At 45.1% G+C, this 27,645-nt stretch overlaps 1 protein-coding gene across 1 annotated transcript in view; it reads right to left on the bottom strand.

Annotated features, from left to right (window-relative positions):
* The window catches only part of LOC119134446 (glutamate receptor ionotropic, delta-1-like), a 132,235-nt gene extending 106,056 nt beyond the window's left edge, over positions 1–26,179 (bottom strand). The window contains exons 1-2 of the mRNA XM_037271120.1: positions 25,518–26,179; positions 24,314–24,469 (exon numbers count right to left, since the gene is read on the bottom strand). Of these exons, the coding sequence (XP_037127015.1) occupies positions 24,314–24,469; positions 25,518–25,596 (235 nt within the window). The 5' untranslated portion in view covers positions 25,597–26,179. The remainder of the gene's footprint in view (positions 1–24,313; positions 24,470–25,517) is intronic.
* Positions 26,180–27,645: the final 1,466 nt, after the last annotated feature.

Here is a 27,645-nt window from a genome sequence, read left to right as displayed (position 1 = left end):
TGCAGGCATAGGTCAATGAAATAGAGAGACAGCTGCTACATGTTTAGTGCTAAGGAGACAGCGAGATTGTTGCGAATGTAGTCCATTGACTTTTCTGCGTTATGTTACCATTCGTTATGTTCGGTTATTTTCGTTGCGGTTGGAGATAATGAAGTACAAATCCAGTGGCGGCTTGCCACAGAAGATCAATTTGTTAGTGCAACATGTTTGTAACCCAATATACTCAAATTTTAAATAATCTTTGCGCATTGAATTGAATGGAAATGCCATTAATGCGTTCCAGCCAAGAAACCAAATATGTCAGTGGGTGAGTTGAAATTTCAAATGGTTGCTTGTCATCCTGCAATTGTTTTTATTTTCGTTTGTGGTTTGACTCTAACCACAACCACGCCCAAATCTCGAAAGCTAACGACTGAACAATTTATTGCTAACTTGATCAGCATTTGTTTTTCCTTTTAATCTTCTCCCAGCGATGGTACCGATCGGTACGTCATAAACATAATATACGTTTCAATCTCGATTCTGTCTCAGGTTGACCGCTGTGGAGAGTGTTAACCCGTGTAAATTGTTGCTGATTAGTCAAGCGGTGTCATTAAAAGCCCTTCCTGTTGCTGATTGGCTTTATTGATCCTGCGGTAAAGGCCGACTTGAACGCAAACGAATGGAGACATCGCGTCAACACACTCGTTTGGCTTCAACCGCAATGAAATGCATTTATTAAATGCGTATACGTGCTCGTGTCGTGTCTCCCGTTGGTTTTAGATTACAATCCTAATGAATCCAGTTCAAGGCCAGTCAAGATTAAAATGAACAGTCATGCCACTTTTATCCCAATTTGGCAACACGCGCCTTCCTATCTTTGGCAATGTTTGGAATCAAAGCGAGGTGATGGAATTAAAAGCTTCCCTCGTTCGCCTCTCTCACTACCAGCCTGGCTGGGTCTTGATGCCTCCACGGAGAAACCTTTCATCCGAACTGCTTGGCGCGGAGAGGGCGCTTATTTGGCCGGCGGCAATAAAGGCACATGCCGTTACCGCCCCGGGATTCTCGTTTGTGTTTTCAAGAATAATTCCGTTAGCATGTTCAAGACGGCAGTTGTGTCGACTGATGGAGATGTTTCTAGTCGTTTGATTACTTGATGCCTTTATGTTTTGCTAGTTTGACTGCTAACATGCATGCTAGAAATTTTCACCAGGATCCACAAATATAAACATAAAAATTCCACCACGATGATAAAGCCATGAAGGGTTCAATTGCCTGCCAAGGCCAAACGTCCCCAATTTGACTCGGCTCCAAATTGTCTTCCTTCACAGATGCCAATCTTTTGTGGATGCCCAAATTTTGTTTTATTCAGGTGCGACAGTTAAATTAAGCAAATTACCAGGATGATTTCCAAAAATGCAAATAAGGAAATCCATCATATTGGGTTTCTAGCTTGGCCCGAGTTCTATCCGGGAATAAATATACCTCTGACAGGGTCAATAAATAGCAAGACACTTTTTTTTGTTCAAGTACAACTACCTCAATAAGTTCTTTTGCCACCACTCTCATTTGATTCTAAGAGTGTTCCGAACTTTATTTCAACTTTTGGACATAATGTGTTTCACAAGGATGCCACCTAAATGTATTTTAAAGCAAGAGTTAAAAAGACATTTCAAAGCGAACGAAAAAGTATGTTATTCAGCTGTTTGAGACTCTTTTTAGAATTCATGTCAATAAAGCGTGAATATTCTTGGAACTTCACTCTGGTAAAAAGCTATTTTCGTGATTCATTATAGGAAAGTGTGTGCGGATTAAACACACTTTTTTGAACCCTCGAGCGCTCAAACGTGATGAATTTTCAATCTTTACAAAATGTCTCACTTGCGCAATGGCAGCTTGAATAAAGATGCAGATCACCGTCCCAGTTTTGTCTTGTAAAGAGAAAATATTTTCCTGTGTTTAGTTTGTGAAATGCGTTGACAGCAGCACGGAGAGGTTCTGTTCACAGCTTGTTGATTTGGCGCCGCGACTCAGTCATGAATCATTCACTGTCCTTCTCCTTGACTTTCTTTCAAATGCTTCTTGGCGTCACGTGAAAAAGAAAAAAATAGACTCAAAGCTCATTATCCACTGACATTTAAGCTTTTCCAATTCCGACTGGTGCCGACGATATTAGCTACTAAACCACGTGTTGAGTAATTCTACACTTTGTGCGCATCATGAGTCATATTGGGAAATGATCTTTTATAAATATATTTTACATATTAAGTTACGATGTCTCAACAACCACACTTGTAATGGCATGTTACAAAAGAAACCCAATAAAAGCATTGCGACACGACACGAAACAGGTCCACGAAAAGTGCTTCTGTAACCCGCAACAAAGGACGATAAACACAAAATACAAATGACTGCTGATGAATAAAAAACAGGCGCCGTGCCCTCACGCTCACCTCGCTCACACCTGCATAACTGCCAGACATTCCACATTATCAGCTCGTACGCAACTGCCGCACGGTTGATGAAGCGGCGAGCGTATGGTTATCGACTCGCGTTGAGTCCATATGGACCCTAAACACGGACCCGGGCGGCATGACAATGTACAGAGGAAATATGTTATGAACAAAACGCAGGCCGACACGCTGCGGCTTTATGATTAGCATGCCTCGGGCTAAGTGAAAAGAATCGAAAAGAGTCAATCGAATCCCGTATGGAAACCTTTCGACGGTATCCAGCCGAAGCTTCAAGGTACTTCATTTAAGAGACCCGACGGTGCTGTGAGTTTGTATTCATACATATTTTATGTCAAAGTCGCCCCCGGGAGACAAAAGCGGGAGGGGAGGGGCTGCCTTTACTTTGAGGGACAAACAGAAGCCAGTCAATGTTGATAGTCAAACTCAAGTGTCGAAAGTTACATGCGCGGGGCCGCGTTAAATGCTATCTGCTCGTCAGCATCCCAGACCGCTCATGCCTCGGTTTCCAAGTAACTGCCGGACGTGATCAATGGAAGGAGCCGAGCGCCAGCGGGAAATCAAAAGGGAGAAGGCATGTGTCCGTGCAAGGCTTTTTTGCGAATGGCGACTTGGAGCTTCGTCCGCTTGGGCTAACATAAAAGGAATGTCCAAAACAAAAACAGCGGGATTCCAGTCCTATTTAAAATGGATCCAGGCTGGGAAAGTGTCCTCACGCAGAGTTCTTGAAGATCAGTTTGTTTAGCGTCACTTGTGTCAGCGTCATGCATTTGGGTTCAAATCTGGATCGGGGTTCGCTCATTTACGATTAATTTCACCTGTCTTATTCCTCACAGGATGTCCGTCTCCCCAAAGAGTCACTAAAGTCATTCATTTTGTTTGACTTGGCCTTATGTAACAAGCGGCGGGGCGGCGGCGAGGAGGAGGAGGAGGAGGAGGAGGAGGAGGAGGAGGAGGACAGCTTCTTTTTGTCAAAGTCATTTATCAGCATGGCGCTGGCGCGCATTTGAGGCGCAATGATGTGATCCGCCGGCCGTCTAGCGGCAAAGGTCAGCGGTGAGATAAATGTCATCTGGGCTGAATCAAGAGGAGTTGCCGGGATTGGAAATAAACATACGACAGGTATCGACCGGAAGGTGTTCGTGGGACACCCCTGCGCTCTTCGCCGAGCATTGCTCAATGACACGGCATAATGGAGACGTAACACGCTGGACGTGTTTCATCACAAGACGGGTTGCAGAGAAATAAATACATAAATAGGCAAAGAAAGAAGGTAAGGCAAGCGGCGGGAGCCTTCAGGATAAAGACTCCATTACATGATTTCCCTATGGGTTGTATCAAGCGCTCTCTTTGTATGCTAAAGCAGTGCATTAGAAACATTGATCTGGGGCTCCCCACCCACTCTGACAGGACTGGAGGTGTAGTGGCACCCCGAGGCTCGAATGACAGGCAGAGAGCTGGAGGAGGGACGAGGGAGGGAGCAAAGGGAAAGATCCTCGGAGATTGGCATGAAAGGCGAGCGACAAAACCGGGGAGTTAAGAATAAGGTGGCCGCGGCGTGGAAGAGAATACTCAATGTGGAACGTTGTTTCAACTGCAGTGATGTTTTCAGCGCGGATCTCCACCAAGGCTAAAAAAATACAATCGCAAGCAATATGTGGTGAGTAATATAAAATACAGAAATGGTAAAAAAAAAAAAAAATTGCGCCTTCTTTCTTGGTCCATGTACTACCTCTTAATTATGTAGTTGGTGCGTAACCTTGGACGATATTACCGAGAATTAGACACCTGGCCAAAATTGATGACAAGAAAATATGCAAAGGCTGCCAACGGCTTAATACATCTAGACTACCATCCATTTGGGGATTTGGGTAGCTGCAGCTAGTCAAGAGCCAAAAAGCGGACCACGTAGAAACGTATTACACCAAGTAATCACACCTAACATGCAACTTATATACTCAGTCACTAGCTAGCTAGCTAAACTACCTGCCGCATGAGAAATCCATTTCCACATTTTGCGTTCTGCATTTTCTTGGCCTGCCAACCAGAAAGTGATAAAGAGCAGATCAAGCCTACAATAAAACCAAATATGTGGTCATGCAGGAGGGAAAAAAAAAAGGGCAAAACAGATATCGCCTGCAAGGGTTAGGGTTCATTCCATTGCCTCATCCGCTCATTTTAAAAAAAAAAAAAAAAAAAATGGGGGTTTGTTTGGGAAATCTGTCATGTTGAGTCTCGGTTGGGAAAGGCAATAAACAAGCGTCTGTCCGAACATTGTTGCCCTTCTCCCCGAGCGGATCTCCCCACATGTCTCAATTACACTTAAAAAGCTTTAGCCGCCTGAGTGACATTTTAGTGGGGCCGCCTGTTGGTGTCTTTCTCCCCCAAAGGCTGTCAAGTGTTGTTGACTTATCACCCGCATTTCGGTGGGATTAAAAGAATAACGCAATGCCGTTTTGTTTAGCAACCGGATGACATCGAGACAACACTATGAAGGAAAATTGAGGGCAGGAGATCACAGACAGAAAACCACTCAAATACGTACGGACGCAAAACACAATTGCAATATTTTCCAAAACAAATCACAACAAGGTGAGAATCACACGCGTCGCCATCGTTGTTTGTCGAGATGGTAATCGAAATTTGTGTGGGATTATTGTGGAGTGGATTTGTGGACCGCAAAAAAGGTGATTCACATTTCACGAATAATTAAGGTTTCGCACCTCTTTACTAGAAACCATTATGATGAGTCATACGAGGTAGAACTTAACAAAGGCAACAATAAAGCACTTCCGACGCTTCACAATAAGATATTAGACAAGCTTTAAAAACGAAGAAAAGTATCAGGGAGCCGCCAGAAGTTGCTATTTCAATTATTTATGATGTGACAAGTTTGGAAAACTTGAAGCAGATGTTGCAACAGACGTGTTAGCTGTAATATGAATACAAAAGCACAAAGAGCAAAAAAAAAAAAGATGGCCACGATCTGTCAAAATTAGAGCGGATATCTCCCGCGTTCATGTGGGGACTGTTGCCAATATGGCAACCGTCTAAGTGAATGCCCGTGTTGCCGCCCTGCATGTGCTGTCAAACGCTTTTATTCAAATAAATCGAAATGATTCAGGGTCTTGTTGATGGCGAAACAAAAAGTTTAGCAGGGGTGGTGAGAGGTGGGGGAACGCGACGACAGGCGGCCACACAACTCGTATCGACACACACTCAAGCTGACATATGCGGTTACACAACACACTATCTGTCTTACACATGCAAACGCACTTTGGCATGCACAGGAGCCACTTGCTTTCACTTTCACTCAGCAGTATGGGCGCATTGTTAACTCGGCCGAGGTTAGGCGTCGTCACTGTTTGATCGTTTGGGATTCCGCAAAGACGGCTTTTTGGTCGTAGCTGTCGTTGTGAAGGTCGTGTTTACTGGTTTTGTTGTTTTGCTAGTTATTGCTATTGATGTCGTGTTGGTGTTGTATTCCCCGTGACTATTTACATCATAGGTGTCAAAGTCAAGGCCCGGGGGCCAGATACGGTCCGCCTCATAATTTTATGTGGCCCCCGAAGAGAAATTGTGCATCAACTTCATGTGCCAATACTAAAGTTACAAATTGTCTTCACTTTTAAAAAAATACGGATATTGCTAGCGATTTTTGTCACCATTGATCAGTTTTTATTCGTCTCCAGTTTCAAACTTAGTTATTTGTTGACGGTCGTAATGACTATGGTGCGGCCCGCAACAAAAATGACATCCCTGATTTACATAAACATGTGCAAGATGCCGCCTCGGTTACGTAAACACTCAACAGGTCGACAGTACTTGCAGCAATACGTAACCGTGTATCGCATGATTAGCTGTCACGTCAACATTGATGCGTCCATCTCTCGCCTGAGCATATGTGACAAGTACAGTAAATGCCGTTCACACGGAAGCCGACGAATGAACTCACGGAGAAAAAGAGCGGCCATTTTTCTTCATTCAGACCAGCCAGGCTCAGTTTATTAAAGCTTCCATTACAGTTTGTTGCGGCCAAGAAGTCATCCGAGTGCACCCGGGGGAAGACGGTCCGCACAGGCCATTGCTCCCCGGTCGGCATCGATAGTTGGAAGCACAACGTCGATAAACGGGAGTCAGAGCACCTCCAGCCAGCCTACATCTAACAACAAGTCCCCTTGAGTTAAACTTTACTTAACTTAATGATGCCAAACAGCACCCTATGGCCTACTCTGAAGAAAGCGCATGAAAAAGGAAAGCAAGTGTTTTAAGTAGAGCTGACTGTAGAGTCGTCTTTTTTTTTCCTCTCTCTTCCTCCAGAGGCTTTAAATGTCGTAGCCAACTTGTTATCTGCGTGTATGAAGTGCACAGAGTGGGTCTTGTCAATCCCCGGCCTTAAAGGGGAAGCATTGAAGAAAATCAACTTTGGAATTGCTTGCATATAAACTGTTGGGTCTCTGGAGTGCCTGTCCAGTCATCTGGATGAAAATAAATTTCTGGGGAACTGCCTGTTTCAGAAAATGCAAGTTTCCAGCCACCGTTTTGCGTGTGATTTGGTGAGTGGAAGAGCAATCAAAATTTGAACTGTGAAATGTGTCGTGTCTTGCCCTCAGATTCGAGGCTTGAGCACAAATTGGCTCTCTGTAGCTCCGCTCCAAGTTGTTATGGTAACAAAAGCTGGATTTGCATTGGCACACCCCGCAGTAGAGTAGGCGGGGTGACTAATGGTTCATTTGGAAGAGATAAGACAGAGGAGCAAGAAGAGGGTGAAAACAGTCCTGCAATTTTATTATTCGACCAAATCGGGTACTTTTTTTTTTTTTTAGACCGCTGGCAACTGTTTTGTTTAGAATTTCTAGGGACGCACATGATGTCTGTATGTTTGAGAAACACAAGCTGCGTGTCGCGAGGGGGTCTCTGCGGGAGTTCCGATCGTACTCTGAAGCGTAATGAACTATGTCCACTTCTATTTAGAGAAAAGTCTTTGCACCTGCAAAACATATCAACGAATATAACAGCAGTTGTGCCGCCAAAAAGAAAGCCAAAGAGAAGCCATATTGTCTCAGAAGGGAGCAATGAGCCTGCGGGAATGAGTTGAGGAAGCTGAACGAGAAAATTAAGTTGGGGAGAAAAAACCCGCTGGGAAGAGAATCAGCGTGGTGTGTGGAGTGAGCTGAGGGAAGAGTCTATGACTCACAAAAAAAATGATCTAGGTGCAGCTGAGGCCAATTCATTCATTCATACATTCATGTCAATTAGTAGCGGGCAACAGTCAGATCAACGAGTCACCTCAAGCATAAGTTTAACTTCAGTTAAGCCAATGGAAGAAGATATTTTTGCGATGTAGTAGAACAATTTGAAAACTGCAAAGGCGACACATTTTGATTATTTTTCCCCGCACGCTATATTGGAAATGGATGGATAGAAAGATGTAAAGCGGTGGCGCTTTACTCATCTGGTTGAAAAAGTTTTTTTATTTTTTTTTAAAAAAGCCTCGAGAAAGAGTTCACAAACAGCATCAGTCAACTGGCGTACACTCGAGTCACTGCAGGACGGCGGCCAGATACGCGGCGCAATCATCACATGGAAAGTCTCCTCCGTGCTCCGCTCATCCTTTCATCCAAGCGACCGCGGCTTACCCGAGTAGACGGCTGCTGCTGCATAAAGACTTTCATATCCACTGCCCCCCTGCCCCTCCCAAGTATCGACACATGCCGTCCAAGTTCTCCCCCTGCCCAGAAGGGCTGTTATTCTCGTCGCCCCTCATTCCCCGCGATCATTACGGGAGTGACAAGGTCACCAAACATCATCTTCTGCGAGGGTCGGGCGGGCTAAAAAGAGCGCTTTCGTTAGCGATTCGCCTCTCGACTATCTTTCCATGAACTGGAAGACTAATTGGTCGATCGGAACGTCGAGCGTGGCGTGAGAATTTGGAAATTTCCGGAGATGACTTGTTGCGTTAACTCTCTGAGGTAAAACTTCTCTTTGAAAGTTCTCTATGTTTACTATCCCACCCTCTAAGCCTGCAGGAGGTCGTTGTGGAGGTCAGGCTGGATTTAATGGAGACTGCAGCAGCCTGCCAACTACATATACCAAAGCAATTTCAAACATCTTGACCGCTTTTGAAAATCTGAGGGAAGATGGCTGTGTGTTACATTTCATCAAGAAAGTTAAGTGGAGTAGCGGAAGAAGCTAAGCTAACGATTAGCTTACCTGGTAGCTACTGTACTATTTTTGTATAGTTGCGCATCTGTGTCTGAATTCCAGGTTGCTTCCTTACTGTTAATAGTCTTCCTAGTTCTTGTCTTTCCTCGCATATGTCAGACATTCAGTGAGAAGATGTCGTGGCCCTGCTCCAAACTGCATTTTTTTGTGTTAGATGACAAAGGCCTAATTATTCATCACCCGAACAAGGCCTCGTCCCTCGAGTGAGTTTATCTGAAGACGCACAAGCAGAGAGAATCATACAGGGGTCGAGCTTGTCCCCATTACTTCATAAACGTGGGCAAGCACTGCTTGGCGTTCTGAAAAATTGTGAAAAGTCAATGTACAGTGAATGCCTGGCTATTTCAGAGCAAAATCATGTCACCAATGCTTGAAGGATGGGTGATAGTAAAGTAGTAATCGGTGTCAAGGAAGTGATAGAAGTAAACATTACGCAGTATATAAAGAGTTTTAACAGAATTCCCACTGCTTGGGGTGGGCGGTTAAAAAAAGAAAGAAAAAAGAAAAAGTCTTTTTCTGCACTCCAGTCTCCAAGCTCCCCGTTGTGCCACATATGTAAATGATATCATTAGGCCAATCAATGCCTTGCTTAATAGTGTGAAGAAACACAAGAGAGATGTTTTGTTTTTCTCGAAGTGATGACAGGCCACGAGTGGGCGGCCTATTTCCCGGCGCTCATTGTGCAGCGGTGGCGGCGTGTCTCGTTGGCGCCCTTGAGGAGCAAACCGGGAACGTCCGAGAGCGGTCTAATCAGTCGATGTCAAATCAAGCTCTTCACTGGATTGTTTGTCATTTGGATAATGCACCCCACCCCCTCCCCTTACCTTCTATGTGCTGAAACAACCTGTGTGGAATGGCGACAGAAAATAAAACACCAGCACCAAGATGGCCGTGATTAAGAGAAAATAGGAGACTAATGATAAGCAGGATAATCGCCCATCCCAAATGACTGCTTGATCTGTAATGTAAATCACAACCCTAAAGGACATCCGCCAGGCCACCGACAATCTATTTCTTAACCCCTGTGTGACCGACATTTGATTATCTACCCATCAATGCAAAGCATCAAACCTGCTTACAATGCAGCCTGAGTCCCGGGCACATTAGCTGCTTTATTTTTTTCCCTCCGAAAGCAAAAGGGATACCGAAGGAGATCAAAGTCAGCTAAAGCCGGGGCGCCGCAAAAGGCAAACGGCCCGGCGGCTGTTGCAATGAGGTTAACAACTGTGGCCGAATATTAGCTGGGCTTCAAAAAGCACAATAATTGCTACTTAAAAGGCGCTGACTCGGAGGACGGCGGCTTGGACAGTATTTACACAAAGCCGGAGGTCTTGTGGAACTTAACATGGGCTCTTCAGATTCTTGGACATTTAAATGTAGACTGGGTGCTTTCATTTTGCGGTAATTAAGCACCAGATTTGCTTATTGGAAGGAGGAATTAAGTTCATTTGGTTTATCACAGATCCACGATATACAATGACGTCTCCCACGTTTGGTTTCCCGTGTCCCGAAAAACAAAAACATGGGAGGCGGGTTGATGTTTGCTATTTGTTTGGAGATCTTATTTGGAATCTTAGGAACGACAATAGAGCTTTTTGTCATGAGCATAGAAGAACGCGAGCGGTAATCAGCGCTCCCGTGATCCCGCAGGGGACGAGAAAATAAACACATCAGCCTGAAAGTCAAAAGTTGCCACTCGCTGGGGGCTGTTGGGAATTCCTAACCCCCCCGAGATGACTGATGATGGCCAACGTGGCACTTTCAAGGCCACCATCTTTTTGGGTTTGTTTTTGCCTTCATTTCCACAGAAAGAAAATAATCTCGATTGCTTTTGTCTGGGGAGTTGATTGGAGAACAGCGTTAAAGCGGTTCTCAAAGCGGCGAACAATTACTGTTGAAAGTGAGGAAAGGAGTTCCATTTTGAAATGACCCTCATTTATCACGTTATCTTTAGCAACAGTTACGGATCTTTGGCGTCATTTGTAAAAGCGATTGTTTGGCTTACGTACGGACACGTCCAATAGCTTTGGTTCCCAGCCGTGTCTCGCTTGCCAAGCTCTGTGATCTGCATTATCAGAACGCCGGGTCTCGTTGGAAGGAAGCTCTCGGAAAAACGACCTCAAAGGTCTCGAGATGCTTTCCGGTTGACGGGTTTGTGGATTTTCTTTTATTGCGAGACCGTTGGTGTGTTGTCGGAAGGGTTTTGTGTGTTTGTGGAGTCGTTTGCTGTCACCCTCGTGTTGCTAAAAATAGTCCATATTGACGATAATGTAGCACTTTACACAATTTACAATGAGCATCGAAGCAAATCAGTGGAGCTAAAGTAGGGCTCCTTATCTGGCAAGCGGGGGGTATCATGTACACTTAAAATGTTACAGTAATGAATGATGCTTACAGTAATGAGCGCAACTAAATGTTAGTGCTGCCAAACTGAGACTTCTCACAGCTAACCAGCATGCGAGCTCACCATTTGACAAGCACAGACTAACTTCTACCTTCTTAAGTACGATCAATGACATCATGATTGAATAAATAGCTACTAGCGACGAGGAAAAACAGTTAAGTTGAATGTGGGCTCACAATTTGGCGAGCGGAAGGTCGCTCTTGCTGTTTGTAGTTGTGTAAATCATTGTCAAAAGCATTAATAAATGTGTTATAAATCTCACTTCTCATATAGTGCTAGTAAACATGTTTGGTTAGGGTTACATGCACGTGGAAGTCATGACATTATTAGCTTCCCGGATATAACTTGACCTCAATAAAAGTTTGTGGCAAGCATGCAGCGAGTCATAAAAAAATCATAGCAAGCAAAATGTTTGGTTTGGATGCATGCCAGTCTTAGTCACTCATTTGATTTTCTTGTTTAATTAACACAACACATGGGTAATAAATACACTAATTGTTCAGAACTTTACTGTTATGATGCAATTAACTTGCTATTGTTACGCATTATTTACTGCCCAGGTGTTGGAATCACTCATTACACTGCCTCATTAAAACACGACAAGACACCCCCGCTCCCCAAAAAAAAAAGAATAATCAGAAAAGCAAATATTTAAATGAGTTGTTAGTTGATATGTTTTGGGTCATTAAAAAAAAGTGTTATTACTTTAATCACATAACTCATTGAAAGACAAAACTAATTTACATAATATCGTTGTTTACGGACAGTTTTGGCAACGGCCTCATTTTTTTTCCATCGTGTTAGAGAACAGCGAGTGTGACCTCCTGGTTGCAAAATAGTGAGCCCACCCATTAAACTCGACATGCTAGTTGTAAATGTGTATTACCTACTTGAGAAATATTAACATCTCACTTATGATATCCCTGCAGATGGCAGAAAGAATTTTTTAATGCTAGCTTGAGCTTGCCAAATAGCAATAGCGTAAATTAACGATGTAATAAATATCAATAAGGCCAGCAAGCCTGCTAAATAATGAGCCCACATTCAACCCCTCGTTGTAAATGGTATACTACCTACTTATGATATATTGTCTTGCGCTTTACAATAACATTTTAGCTAGCAGACCAAAGGCATTTTTACTGGTAGCTTGCCAAATAGTGAGCGCTCAATTGACCGGCTTAGCACGTGCGCGCCATGACTCGTACTGTTGTACGAATCCCAACGGGGTGAATTCGCTGCGCACCTTGTGCATTTCAAAGTCTTTCATTGTTCTTGCCGCCGTTTCGTTGTCGTTCCTTGTCACTATACGCCGCCGGCATGGACGGCTGAAGAAAGGAGGTGAGATATCTGCGCGTACAGCGTGCGGCCCTCGCTCCCCGCGCTCATCATCAAGTTCTTAATCATCAGACGCTTGATCGTGAACAGGACCTTTTAGGCCCCGCCCCCTTGCAGACCCTGAGGGAAGCGGCTCCTAAATGACCTCACCTCCCTTCGCCTGCATCTGTATGCATCAAAAGGAAAAGGATGTCTCTATCGGTGCAGCGCAAATCATTTGAGACCCCCCCCTTTGGGATTTGCACAATTAACGCAACACCCTTTGAAGTCTTTCTATTCTAATATATGTCGGCTCCATCCAGATGAGATTGCAGCCAAGCATGAATAATTGCTACATAATAGCTTGTGTGTTCAAGTCGTCTTTTCTTCGGTTTTTTTTTAGCTTGTCGATTTGGTGGAACTTTAGCTCTATACGTGTTTCTCTTTGTACTTTTAGAACCAATAAGAAAAGGCCACGCTGTAAGCACAATCGGAGGTAAAAATAGAACTGGACAAAAAAAAGAAAAAAAAGCTTGCTCACCCCCCCCGTCCAGAAACGACGCGCCCACGCTTTGATGATCGCTATCGATGGCTTCCTCTTTTAGTTTTATTGTCTCTGCGTTTTTCATCCTTTCCGCTACGGATTAGCTCGGGGTGTTAATTTCCTGCAGGATTGTTAGTGATACAAAAACGAAACAACAACACAAAAAACAAAGCTTGTCAGAAGTCCAGGCAGAGAACCGGCTCTCCCCTTGTCGTGTAGATCACAATTGGAGCCGTGCTAATTTATGTGGCCTTTTGGTTTAATCATTTGTTATTTCTTTCTTCGCCATCTGTCCAAATTACCTGAAATGAAAGCGGTCGGCGGCGCAACCAAATAACTTTGGGGACAGCTGCTGTGCATGACGCAGGGAGATGTTTTTAGTGAAAAGATGGAGACCGCAGAGTTGAATTGAAAGGAGGATGGCGGAAAGCCGTGCGGGGCAACCATTCAATTTGGAAATGCGTCTCATCTTGGTTGCGTGGCCTGCCGGGGCGTTGCTAGGCGGAAGCCAAAAAAGATAACAGGACATGTGTCATCAGTCACACTCTCTCTGGTTCTTGACCAGGAAGTTGTAGTTAATCACTGTGAATTTATTATACTCCACTATTTGAATGCAAACTGCTCGGAATCGCATTTTCTGCTCTCAGCGCAGCCGTAGCCATGATTTTGAATATGAAAGTACCGCATTAGGCACTAGGGATGGATTTATAATATATTTATTCGTTTTACCATAACCCAATTGTAAGTCTCCTGAGGCCCTTTTGCGCACAATGGGAATACAAACGGTAATACGAGATTATGTCCAGCGTGGGACTGCGGTCGTATGCTTTTAATTTCAAAAAGCTAAGTACGGGAGGCCCCGGCTTTACGAGCTCATCTATGAGATACATGTCGTCACGTGTAAGACACTGTGGGTCATGATGACCAGGAAATTACCCTCGTCTAATGACTGAACTCGCTACCAAAGGCTCTGGTGGGACCAATGCGGAGGATAATGGCGCTCTCTTTTGGTTTAGGCTACATTTCAGCCGGATACATTATTCAAATCCAAAGTGGCTTTAGAGGGCGTTTGTACCCGAGTGGAATGGAATATGTGTTGGTCTAGCAGCTCTAGAAGGCGTTAGCATGGTTAAAGTTTATAAGCTAGCTAGCAAGTAGCTTAGCGGCACCCTGGAACGTAAACAGCAGATGGACATCGTGTAGCTTTACACAGAATAAGAAGACATCAACGCGATATTTATGTGCGTGCCTGAATTCAGTAGGATTGATGAAAGTAATGTCATTAGTAGAAAAAAAAAAAAAGACTGGAGATATTTTTTTGTAATAATGCCACAAGCAGTCAAACTAATAATAGCAGTAATTATAAAAATAAATAAATAAATAAATATATATATATATATATATATATATATATATATATATATATATATATATATATATATATATATATATATATATATATATATATATATATATATATATATATATATATAAAACCCAAATAAAAATGTAAAGAAATAGTAACAGTAAAAGTAGTGGTAGTAATGAGACCGGATTTGGTTGACAATGTCGAAATAAAACGGCAACACTGCAAGTGCATTGTGGTTGCAGTCCTAGACCTCATTTGTTGGACGTGCTCGCGGCGGGGATTTGCGCATCTGCGGGGACGGCGCGCAGGTACCGTGACACTCGTGTTGTTGGAGAATAATCCGCTCGGAACACAATACACAGCTTAAGTTTTCCCGCCGCTTATCGACGCGAGCATTCCTGAATGGACGAAGCAAAGCACGCCAGTTGCAAAAAGCCTCAAAGAAAAGCGCCACGCGTGTGTCTCTTGTTCCTCGGCAGGTGATGTTATTGTGTGAGTCGATGCACCTGCCTGTTGTGTTTCGGGGAAAACCGATGAATCATTCACATGGCCCCGGGTCACTAGCTGCGTAACGTGGGCCTATTAGAGCAAAGGTGTCCAAATTTTGGCCCAGGGATCAATTGCATCACATTTTGAGTGGCCCTATTGTAATCATAAAATAAATGCATTTATCAAAAATTCACCAAAAAATAAACTATTGTAAGGACTGCCCTCCACCGTACTTCTATTTCCTTTATGTGGCTCGCTATGAATAGAGAGACCTTCAAAGTAGCAGCGACGCAAGTCGCTGTAAGAGCGGGGAAATGGAACGCACTCGGAGCCGGCTGGAAGAAGGTCGGCGCATGATGGAGGACCTTTTTCAGCTTTAGAGGCTCCTCAACCACCGTCAGCGGGGGTGACCGTGCCACAGTCATTTGCGCCAAACTCCAAAACACTGAAAGGAAGCTAAGACTTAATAAATGTCTCTATTGACTTAGAACTAGAATTGTCATGGTCGTAGTAGCGAGAACAGGCAATAGTAGCAGTTTATTAGTAGAATAATAGATAGTCATAGTCGTGATTGTCGTACAAGTCGCAATAAAAGCGACAATAACTGTTGCCATGACATTTATTCAAATTTAAAGTAATTGTAACCTTCCATTGTGTCCTACTTTGGTGTCTTTTCTCCGTGTGCTGTTATTAGAGGGAACCATTTTCTAAGCGTGGCCTTTACAAAGACAGGCAACAGCGTGCTCGGAAGAGAAAGCCAACTAAAGCAATACGAGATAAAATTTTTTTTTAAAAAAGCCGTACTCATGCAACAGCGTGATGACGCGTATTTGTACCGCAATGCCATGTTTACGATTTTGATTTCATCCATAGGAGCTACTAACACAGCAGCTTAGCCTCCGCGTCGCCCCCCGGAGGAGCGACAGGGCTCTGCGGTGACAGATGGTGCCTCTCGGCGCCCCGTGTCTGTGGGCAGTAATGCAAACAATTGCTCCCAAATTCATTTTGCTGTCACAGCATTGACGAAGCCCGGCGAACGGAGTCCATCGTTTCGATTGAATTCCCCCGTCCCTTTTTTTTTTTTTTCCCCCTCTCAAGATCCCTTCCCGCCGCCAAGTCCTGTTCAGCCTCTTGTTGGATTTACTCCGGGGCTGACTCGCTGCTCCTTGTCTTGTCCTGGAATTAAAGAGTCTTGGAGCTGCCAGTGTTGCAGGTGGTGCCTCGTAAATGACACACACACACACACACACACACACACACGTAACACACTAGAAGTGAATGGCCCTCTAATGACCACTAGCTTTCTATCTCAGCACATCCACCATAGCACTTACTTGGCAAAAAATAAAAAACTGGAATAGCCAGTTTTGTGTTCATCTACCGTATTTTGGTGAGCAGCAGTTTCTGCTAGCGGCAGTAGGAATGACATGAACTCTTAAAGCTTTATTGGCAAACCTCTTTCAAGGCCGTGTCCCAGAGAAACGAGTTCTTTTGGGATCTCTGTAAAGAGAAGCTTCAGCACACCAAGCCGAATCTTAAGACAATAAATCCCACAAAGAGTCACAAAGAGCTTCAAGTGCTCCTCAAGTGGGTTTTCTCTGAGTACGCTGGGTTCCTTCTTCATTTTAGAAACAACTGAAGACACTAAATTGGGGGTCTGAATTTTACCTGGGTTAGTTTTAATACTCCACCGAACCTACACAAACTGTCCTAATCGTAATACACGGTTTATTGAAACCAATTAAATTGGACTCAATCCTCATAATTTGGTTTAATTAATCATAAACGACATTAATCCAATCCTATTACCTTAAGCTAGACCAATACGAATGCGTAACGTCTAAAGAAAATCAATTAATAGCGTAGAAATTCTTTCCATTATTTCTTTTCATTGAAGTAGTTATTTTCTAATCAACAGAGGAGACTCGGCCATGTATATTCTTGACTTTTCTAATTTCCGAATAATGAATAAAATATTCCTTGAGAGAGTTTAATTAAGATCTTGGGTACAGCGGACCTGCACAAATAGACAGAGTGGAGGAACACACACTCACACACACATACACGATTGTTTCATGCCAGGATGCACAAAAACTCTCCGAGTCATCCATCCATCCATCCATCCATCCATCCATCCATCCACCCACCCACCCATTCATCCATCTCGTAGCCTCCATCATCTCTTAGCATTTTTGTTCATGCGGCCGAATAAGAATGAAGCACAAAAAGAGGAGAGGGCCAAACTGACAACGCGGGAACGGTGACTCATCGGCAGGGGCAAGGGCTGAAGGCCACATCAGCTGCAATCTGATTGGACGGCGCACATCCTGCGGGAGACTCACCGACTCAAAAAGGTAGAGCCGTATTGACAGGCCAATCTAGCTCGGCGGCAGGTGGACTGAAGCAAAAGAAAGTCGTCTTGGGGGCAGGGGGGGGAATAGGTAGGTGAATGTTTGGGGTCGAGACAAAGCGCAGACATCTGTCACGGGCGGAGACGGGAATGAGATTTCACGCCGGGAGGTTTGCGATATCAAGGGAACACGTGTGCATGTTAAAGACGCGGCTCAATGGGCCGTGAGTGACATGTGCGGTGGGTCTGATAGGGGGCGCCATTGTCAGGTTGCCAATCATTAGCGGAACAACATTGAAACAAGATCAGAGTCAATACGCTATCACACAGAAGTCCCAGTAGACGAGCGGCAAAATGTAAACTTATCTCAAAGCGTTTACCTAATTGATCTTCTCAGCCAAAACATTCAAACGAGAGCCAAAACATCTGCCAGCACTGTTGAGGAGCTGTTAAAATACAGTGAGTTGTAAGTTTGTTTTTTTCATCCAATACAGAACATTTGTTAAGTATAGTTCAGTTTTAAGTTCAACACAGTCACAGTTATTCGTTTAATTTTCAGAAATTCATTTGGGTATTTTTTCCTTTTCAAACTTTGACGTGCAATAAATTTTCTCTGAATCATTATTTCGGTACATTAAAGGGCAGCGTTAATGCTCAGACTCGGCATGTTGTCGGCAACAGGAATCACTAAATATAAATATACTCGTGATAGACAAAATGCTTCGTATCAATTTGGGAAAAACGCTAATATTAGCATGTTAGCACGTGTTGATTTTGTCCTATCCAGCTCCTACAAAATGTAAACGATAAATTATATTGGACAGCAGACTAAGGGCAGCAAGATTAATGACCACCTGTGAGCAAACCTGACAAACATGAAAATAGAGCTTTGACGCTTTCCTCATCTGCATTCACTTTTTTTAAATCGCATTCCTTCCTCCAAGTCGCTAAACCACTCAGTAACCATTAGCGCAATGACTTCCCTCGAGTGTCTTCATTCAAATATGTGGAGGAACGAAAACGGTACGCTGAAAATCAGCCCGCTCGACGTCTACCCGCCGTCGTGTGAAAATTTGCACCGCGATCTTGCCAACGTCACAATTCCTGAAAAAGCAGCGAAAAAAGCCGGTTGGATTATGACGAACAAAGCTAAGCAAAAGCAAAGCAGGCGTTGCTATCATCTCTCTCGCTCTCTCCATTCCATCATTTATTTCCACGGTATTTCGAGGGGTTTGGTCTATTATATCCGTTGTGTTTACCCAAATTAAAACGCCCAGCAAAAATTTACCACGCTGCTCCGACAGCTTTGAAATTAATCAACAATTTCAGGGAAGTTAAAAAAAACACCCGGAGCCTTTCATTGCAAAGAGCTGCCCGCCCTCACCCAAAAACTATACATACTGTACTATAAAAAAAAAAAGAGGGCTGCATAAATTTAAATAATAATCTCAATAATAGTAGACGATTGAAAATTAATTTCATTTTAACTGGTTATGATGACAAAAATTTTGACAACGAAGCATAATATTATGAGGATTAAGACTTTGCTGAACACTAAATTATCGAGGTTTGTTTGTCGGACTCTCATTACCCGTGACCCAAATGAGGACAAGCGCTATGGAAAATGGATGCATCCATGTATAAAAGATGGTGTTACACAATCTGATACGGTCGAGCGCAGGTAATGCACGTCGCGAGCTTGACCCTCATACGTTCTACTTCTGGCACACGTTATCCATCTTTCCCCATTCTATTTCCAGGTACAGCTTAGCAGACATTGCTGACTATGGATGTTCCTAAAAAAAAAAAAAAAAAAGGACGTCTGTGCCAACTCAAAGTGTACTCCAGGTCACATCACACGCACAACTTCACTCAGACATAACCTGATAAAAAAGTCTAGGTACATCCTCGCAGATGGAACCTTAAATGATTAAAGGACGTGTAGAAAGGGGGGAAAAAAGTGCACAAAAGCAAAGCAGGACACTCTGCATAATCCATATGACTATTTTCCGACGAGGATGTATGATCGTGTCCGAGCTCTCTGATGTACTGAGAAATCGCACATTTGTTGCGCAAAGTGGCACGGGCAAAAGCGTGAATGGCTGCCATGCGGGCTCTTAGGCGAGCGACGGTGTTGCTACGAGACCATTGAAGCCAAGCAAGGCGGCGGCCATTCAACGTGTTTTTGTCAACTTATCAGGAGGCAGGACATCGATTCTCCAACCATAAAAGTAGATATTCATCTTTCTGCAATTTACCACAGTTCTACGATGTCTCGATAACAAGGCTTTACGTAAGGATCCAAATACATATTCAGCGCTACCCTGGAAATACTACAAAATAAAAGGCAGATTTGCCCGCAATCATGCATTCGGACAAATTTAACAAGCCGGTATTGGCGCTTTGAAAAATCAGAAATCTGCGGATTTTTATTGTATTTTGAAGCCGACCGTATATGTGATTGCAAATTCGATTAAGATTCCAAATTCTACAAAAACTGCAGGTAGATGGACGCCGGTGCCATTTGCAACCGTCCGACATGACACAAGGACAATAACAGGCTTGAGACGAGGATGCGTCAGTGCGCTGTTTTAAAGCCCAAAGCGTGAAGAGGCACGTCAAGGAGAAGCGTCGCAAACAAAGGCCACTTTAAGATTGCTGCTGGAGACGTGCGGCGAGGGCCATCAGGCTGGGAAATGGCTCAAACCAGCAGAGATTCTGCTTCTTCGTAGCAAAAGGAGGGAGACTTGAAATGGTCTTTCTGAAGGACCGTCGGTCAGAAAGTCTTTCAAGGAGAGGAGAGTATGTATGACTTTTTCAATAGACCCATTCGTTCGAGGCCCATTAACTCATTCACTACCAATGACGGCTATAGACGTCAAAAATCCATTTTAACTGGACTGCCAGGGAATGAGTTAAGACGGTGCACCTAATGGTCTGTAAAATCCAGGGAGCAGAGCTACATCTGTATTCTTTTCCAGAAAACATCCAGAATACATGCTCAAGTAAAGTACAGATATGTTTTTTTACAACTAGACTTGCTTAATTCATAGGAGAAGGCCGTAGAAAATGTAATTGCTTCTTCCATGGCCCTTGCCCCCCCCCCTCATTCCCGTGCCGCAAAATGTCAGTTTTGTGTTATCCTGCTAACTCGACAGCAAATAGCGATGGAAACATGACGCGTAAGAAAACACGTGAGCCGGCAAATGTCAGGTGCTCTCTCGGCGGATGAGTCAACATCGACCGTGTTTGTGTTGAAGCGCCGGTTGCGTAGCGTGGGACGGCAGAACTTGGCAAATGCGCAAAGCCCAATGGGGATTAATTGCTTAGAAGTGCAAACTCACAAGCGCCTCGTGACAATAACCCACCTGTACGGCATGTAACCATCGTCTCACGAATAAACCCGTCCATAAAAATGAGCACGGCGCTTTGTACAGCCCACTCGCATGCGGGAGTACTTTGGAGAATTGCCGCTGACGGGGAGGCGAGGAACTGGCAGGGATATTTGCGCTTCAGGTAACCATCTTGAGCAGTGGCGGCCAGTGATTTTGGTATCTGAGCCTTCACTCATAACAAAGCCATCAATATTATGCAATATTGACTGTCGGTTCAGAATCAACATTTCCCCAATGACACCAGGGAAGTCTTCTTCCGGTGGTATTGTAGGCTAGCTGGCTGGCTAGCTAGCTAATTTTCAGAGGCAATTTTTCAAACCTGGAAACGGTCCTAGTATTAATATAGTTTGTTACATCGTCCGGCATTCCTGATTCCGAAGGCTCTCTTAAATTGACTTTGTGTTACTGAGAGTATCATTTCCGATCCTCTTCCGATATTGTTTAGGCCAGCAAGGAAGGCCTTTCCGGCCCCAGCGGCACGCCACTAATCTCGGAATTAACCCTTCGCAAACACAGAGGATATTAAACGGTGAAAGGTGCACTCCACCTCTGCCGCAGCGTCACTTAGCTGATTAGGGTAGCAGAACCTTTACGCGGATTAAAATAACCGCGGCGTAATTAACCGGGCGGGCGAAAACGCCACGGCCCTCGCGCCCCCTTCCCTGTGTGCCCGAGCCGCCGGAAAAGACATCCAAACAAACAAATCCATTACCAAGATTTATGCGGCATTATTAAATTCACGGGCACAGTAATAGTGAACGGGCAACGTTCCATCACATTTAGAGCACGGCGAGTAATGAGTTGTCATAAACCCGAGAATCAGATGGCGGATGAAATTACCCGTGCCGACATCTTCAAATGAACCGTCTTTTCACCTTTTGTCATGACAGATTGCGCACAGTTGGGGAAGGGCGGGGGGAAAAAAAAAAGTTGGAGCTCGCCTTAAACGGACGGAAAAGCCGAAAGGGATGAAGATGTCCTTGGCAGGGGTGACACGCCGGCGGCGCCGGTGGAAAATGGACTCGGTGGGGCAGAACACTCAACAAATTACAGCCACAGCGAATGAGCGCGCGTCTACCTGCACTAAGTGGCTTTCAATTGTCGTTCACTCGGGTTGACCAAAAAAAAAAAAAAACGTGAAGGCATCGTTTTACTCTGAGACGCAAGCAGCAAAAGATCCACTCCTTTTTTTGAGACTCTCCATATTGTGCCAGGGGCAGGCTGAAAATCTTCCCACCCAGTTGTTGGAATTTGTTCATTCACGATACCCCGAAGGATGAATCTTCTTCCTCTCTCCCGAGGCGTTAAATCATTCCCACTTTGTCAATCTCCAAAGTTTCTTATCACCAGGAGTTAACTTACATAAATCTACTCTGTGGTCCAAAAATCTCCTCCCACCTCGGAGAACAGAAATAAAACTGTGAGCCGGTACAACACCTACAAGTTGCAAATCAATTGCTGAGGTTGTGCTGAAGTCTTATGAGTAATACGAGAAAACATTTTCCCTCTCAAACACACAAAGTTAACTTTTCTTAAAAAATGTGGGGAAAGTTCCGTTGGTTGGAAAGTTGTTGAGGGAGTGAGCTTATTTGCATGAGAGATTGCCTTAGAACGGGCTCATTTCAGCCGAGGTTTAAAAATAGGCAGAGGAAACTAAATGGACTGCACTACAAATCGAAAACTGAAGTTAGTAGGGAGAATATGAGATTGGGAGTGCTTAACAGTAACAATAATTTTTTTTTTAAAAAGTGTCAATACTGCAATATAATTTCTATTGGCAAGGATTGGGTTGGTCCCACTAGCCCGGATTAGCGCATCAATCAGCGCAACTTTGCCACCTTGGGAGATAACGCCTCCGCATCCTGTCGTGTATTCACGGCGGCCGGGCTACCACCGTAAAAGAGACAAATGTTGCTTTCCTGGCAGCAATACGTCAAAGCGCAGGAAGAGAACGCAAGTAGCACACTAGCGTGATGCATATGATTTTGGCCCGCTGTGGTTTTTTTCAGGTGTGTACTGCACGTTGCCATCAATTATTCAAACGATCCACTCCAAATAGCGGAAAACCACCTTGTTTTTTTTTGCGTTCGCTGCTCTACTGAGCCTTCGAGAACGTCAAAGTGCCCAACTGGAGCCGACTTCAGTGTATATAGAGCAAAAAATAAATAAAAAATAAAATGGACAATTTAGAGTCTCAATCAACCTAACCATGGTTTGGGGAATTTTGGACACAAGGTAATATTATGAAATATTACTATATAACATACTATATTGATGTTAGTGTATTGTTATGAAATTGTATGATTTGTCGATTTATCCTCATTTATAACGGAGTTGCCAATCGATTAATCGTAACAGCTGAAATTATGATACGAGTGCCACTTGGGACGTGCGACGGTCGCCACGACGGTCGACACTCAATGACAATATTTTGCAGGTTTCCGTGGCAAATGCGTTTAGTCATCGGTCCCGTGGCTCACAAGAGGACTTGAAAGTTTGCAGGCAAGGACGCGAGAAAGCCACCTAAGGACAAACGTGACACTGCAAGTCCTCCCCCACCCTTGGCAAGCACATTTTCCTCATCAGCGGCCTTCTTAACTCCCGTGTCCACTCATGTTTATTCAACTCTCTGTCAGCCACCGCCGACGTTCTTCCTCAATGATCTCATTGTCGTTCGCAGACCCTCCCCTTTCGCTGCGGCGGGAGGGCGGCCCGGGAAAGAGCAAAGCCAAAGGTCAACCTATGCCACCTGTCAATCAATGCCGCGCGAGGGCGGGGTTCGCATCGATCCCCCACCCCTCAACGTTCCGCCGTTTCTATAACACCTCCAAAACAGTGGGAAGTGTAATTAAGACGGATGGTCAATCAACGCTAGCGACGGGGAGCGCCACCACAGGAAATAAGCCATGAAACAATATCGGTGACAAATTATCTTTGCAGCGCCCACCGAGTTGCATTGAGACTCGCCAGCTACCCCAAAAGTCAAGAAATGTGATTTATTTTTTTATTTTTTTTTATTGCTGCCTTTGGCTGCCGATTTCTTTGCACTGAAAAAACAATGACGTATTATTTTGTTGTTTACGTCCAACATTCATTCTGCGAGTCGTTGATCTTTTAAACGTGCATTGAATGATGTATGAAACGCACATCGAAAACAGCATTTTTTTCATACCTTTGATTCGAAAGTGCATTTTTTGCTCGTTTGGAATTTGTGTTATGTGGAGTGCGACTCACCACTGCCACCTTGGCGTGCAAACACACACGCTGAGATGCAGACAGCAGCAACGCTGCCAGCAACAGGAAGTAGACCTTCTCCCCTTTCTTTTCATTCCTTCCTGCCTGCCCTCCCTCCTCCCTTCAATTCTCTCACTCACGCCTTATTCCCTTCTTTCTGTCACCCGACCTGTCTTTCACCCACCCACCCACTTGCTGCTTCCTTCTTTCTTTCTTTCATCAAATACTTCCCACGTCCCCTGTCTAGGTTCTTCCATGCTCATTCTTCTTTTCTGCCTTCCCTCCATTCTTTATTTCTGTTTTCCCTCTCCCCATCCCTTCCTTGCACGTGTCCATCTTTCTTTCCCAGCTTCCAGTACCTTTTATTTTCTTTCTTTCAGCAAACTTACCTTCCAAATGTTCTGCCTTCTCCTGGCCCCAACTTTGAAGCCATCAACCCATTCTGCCCCTCCTCCCAACCCTGCTGCCCTCCCTCTCTTTCTCCAATGTCATTTTTCTAAAGGGCGACATTCCAAAGAAAAAGTTCATGTGCCTACCTTCCTGCACAGCCTGGAAAGGGTTGTTGGGCTCAATGAGCTTGACAGAGTGGGTGATCTTCTCGCTTTGTAAGATGTCATCATTCAGACTCAGGTCCGAGATGGCCAGCTGGAAAATCTCGTCATCCTTGACGGCATTCTCCTCAAATATGGCACCTGTGGAATAACAAAAACAATTTGTGGTTTTCTGGGAGAATTCTAGAAGATATGTGCAGCCACCATTTTGCTTTGTGGGAGCATTCGACAATTGTTAAAACTGGCCTGTTGTGACAGGACCACGGATAGCGACACAGGCGGTCCAACCCTCGATGCATGTGTGCGTGTTAACGTGTTTGTGGGGCAAAGCAAAGAAATAACAGCCCACTCCACTCTCCATCCTTTTGCTTGTCTGTTTATGGCATCACTGTCAGACGGGGTGTATATCAGTGGGGGGGTGGCTTTTCCGGAAAGTAGAAGTATATTTGGTGCCCGCTGACGTGCATCAGCCAATACGACTTGGATGAAGTCCCAGTGCTGCACTAAAGCTGATGACAGAGCACCTGCTGCTGGCCCAGACTGTTGCAGCAAAAAAAAAAAAAAAAAAGTGAGAAGCACTGCTGCATGCTCACTGCGCAGCTAACATGTTTGGTGTTTTAACACTGCAGCTCAATATTATTTTTTTTCAGGGGGGGGGGGTGAGGAGGGGAAGTTTTGAGGGGAGCCGACTCGTTCTCGTGGGGATGGGAGGGGGTCGGAGGCAGAACCGGTGCGCGGCGCACAAAGAGGCTCTCTATGCGTTTAGCATGGCTAAAAAGTCCACTGACGTCCTTCCTCGCTGCTCTTAATTGACATGACAGTCACGTCCCGGTGGAAGTTGAGCCTTGGCGACATAAAGACGGGGCGCTACGCCTCATCCATTCGGGGCTATCGCAAGCCCGAGCCACAGCCCCCCCACACGCACTCCCCCACCCCTCCCTTCCCACCACCAACAGAAAACAGTTGCTTCTTGTTCCAAATGCGCATTTGAGCAGCACGTGTGACACAAACACGCAGCAAAAACCGCTGGACGGCTGTGACCATTCAAGGAGCTGGCATGCACCAAAGAACTTTTCAGCCCCGGAGAGATGAAGTGAACCCCAAAAGCGGAGACAGAGAAATGCGCAGAGCGCCGCAACCGTTTCCGCCTGATGCTTCTCATTTCACCTGCGCGTACGGCTTGGCTTACCGATGTGTATGATGGAGTCCCCTTTGGCCGAGTTGCATTGCAATATCCACAACGAGAGGCAGACCAGCAGCAGCTCCATGGCAGCATGCAGCAGCGCAAGCAGCTCATCCAAAAAGGAACGCAAAAACCAACCGGGGGGGGAGAAAAAAGAAAAAAAAAACAGGAAGAAGCGCTACTGCTTGGCTGTCCTGTATAGTCCAACTGGTCCAAACGGATGGAGCGACCCACCACCACACCACCACACTCCCGCCCCCCGGGCTCCGCTCAAGCACAAAATTAAAAAAAATTGAAATTAAAAAGAAAAAAACCACAGCTAGACGTCCAGAGCCGCTAGAAGCAGCCAGTCAAATGATGAGTTCCGCGGGAAAGCTGCTCCGGAGAAGGAGGGGAGGGGGACGGATTGGACATGCATACGAGCCCGGGTGAGAGAGACTTGCCGCTCCCGCCCTCCTCCAGCAGCCGGTGAGGAGAAGGAGGAGAGGAAGATGCGGGAGGATGAGGAGGAGGAGGATGAAGAGGGAGAGGAGGGGGAGCGTGCACACACGCTTTCAAATTATTACTGAGGCAAACTGGGGAAGGGTGGAGTGGGGGGGAGAAAGTCCACGCCACGGTCCCGTGCCGATCACGTGACTGCAGCGAGTGCAGCTTGCTTCTCCCGACGAGCCGACTAGAAAAAGACTGGAAGGAGATGGAGAAAGACGCACAACATGATGACACGAGAGGGAAAAAGGGGCGTTGAGGGGGGGGGTTGTGGTGGGGGGATACACACGTCCACACCGCCGCCGCTCCTGCTGCACTGTGACCAGACGTGCGTGGCGTGACGGATGCCCGCGGACACGGCGAGGACACTTCACTTCTGGAGAAGTTGCAACAGAAAAAGAAGAGGACGACGCGGCGGTTCCGGAGCACGGATGCATCACGAGTGGACCAGACTCATCCACGTAAAGAGGAGCCTCGTCACATCAAACATCAATGCCAGCTATCAATTTATTGACCTCAACTGGATTTTTATTTATTTTTTCTGTGTGTGTGTCTGTGTCATGAATATTTCAGCGCACGACGCGCACTCAGGAGGAAGACGCGCGGAAAGAAGAGAGCGCGGAGTGGCGGACCCCCCCGTAGCCTTACAATTAAAGGATATTTCTCGTGTTTGTGACGAGAACGGAAATATCTCTTAATTGTTGGGTTAAGTGGGTGAAAGTTGCAGCGACGCCGCCGATACGGGATGACGGAGAAGCCGCTCCAGACAGAAAAAAAAAAAGAAGCACCTGTGGAGGCAACCCTCCCTTGTCCAGTGCGCCTCTCATCTCATCTGCTTCGTTGCCTTCATTTCATGTTCATGTCACGGCGGCATCGTCTGTTATGCGTCACCTTTTACACCATCTGTTTGTTTCCCCCAAAGTTGTAACGAGAAAAAAAAAAAAGTCATACACTGCCCCCGCTGGCCACAGCTGGCTACTTAACAGCTTGGTGTGTTTCTTATGTGCTCACAAAAATAGACTATGAAAGGTGAGCGAGGGGAGCTATTTTAGCAAGACGCCTTTAAAAATAATGATGCCAAAAAAAAAAAACTTATTCCCTTGCTACGAGCTGGATTTAGTGTGAATATTCTAAAAGCGTCCCCCTCTCCCTCCTCCTCCCTCGTGTTCGCTTTATGAGCGATGATGCTCCCGACAGGGAAGGAGAGGCTGCAAGAATAAATGATTAGACTCATTTTTTTTTTTTTTCCCTCTCTTCGGTAAATGACAGCTCCACAGGCAGTGGTGGATCAATCCAGATCCATTCCAAGCTGAGTGATGTGCCTGGACATTTGGGGGGGGGTTCCTTTGATCCAGTGTGATCAAGATGGATTACATATATCAGTGTGTGTGTGTGTGTGGGGGGGGGGGGGGGGGGGTATACAGTACTATTGGTTGCACTGATATATGAAGCAATATGTCGCTATTCTCTGCAGGAAGGCGGCCTTTTGTGTAAAGGTTGGTGTTAAGAATCATGGCCCTGACATTCACTGGTGACCAGTCAAATTCAGCTGGGAAGGGCTCCCAAAATGTCTGCCAATGAAAACACTACAAACATGACATTAGTGTCAAAGTAATGGGACGATTGGAAAGTTGAATAAACTAAATTT

This window comes from Syngnathus acus, chromosome 15 (genome assembly GCF_901709675.1).
Source record: "Syngnathus acus chromosome 15, fSynAcu1.2, whole genome shotgun sequence".
In the NCBI taxonomy this organism is placed as follows: domain Eukaryota; kingdom Metazoa; phylum Chordata; class Actinopteri; order Syngnathiformes; family Syngnathidae; genus Syngnathus; species Syngnathus acus.
The sequence above is the reverse complement of the archived record's forward strand: the minus strand, read 5'-3'. Positions and strand labels throughout refer to the sequence as shown.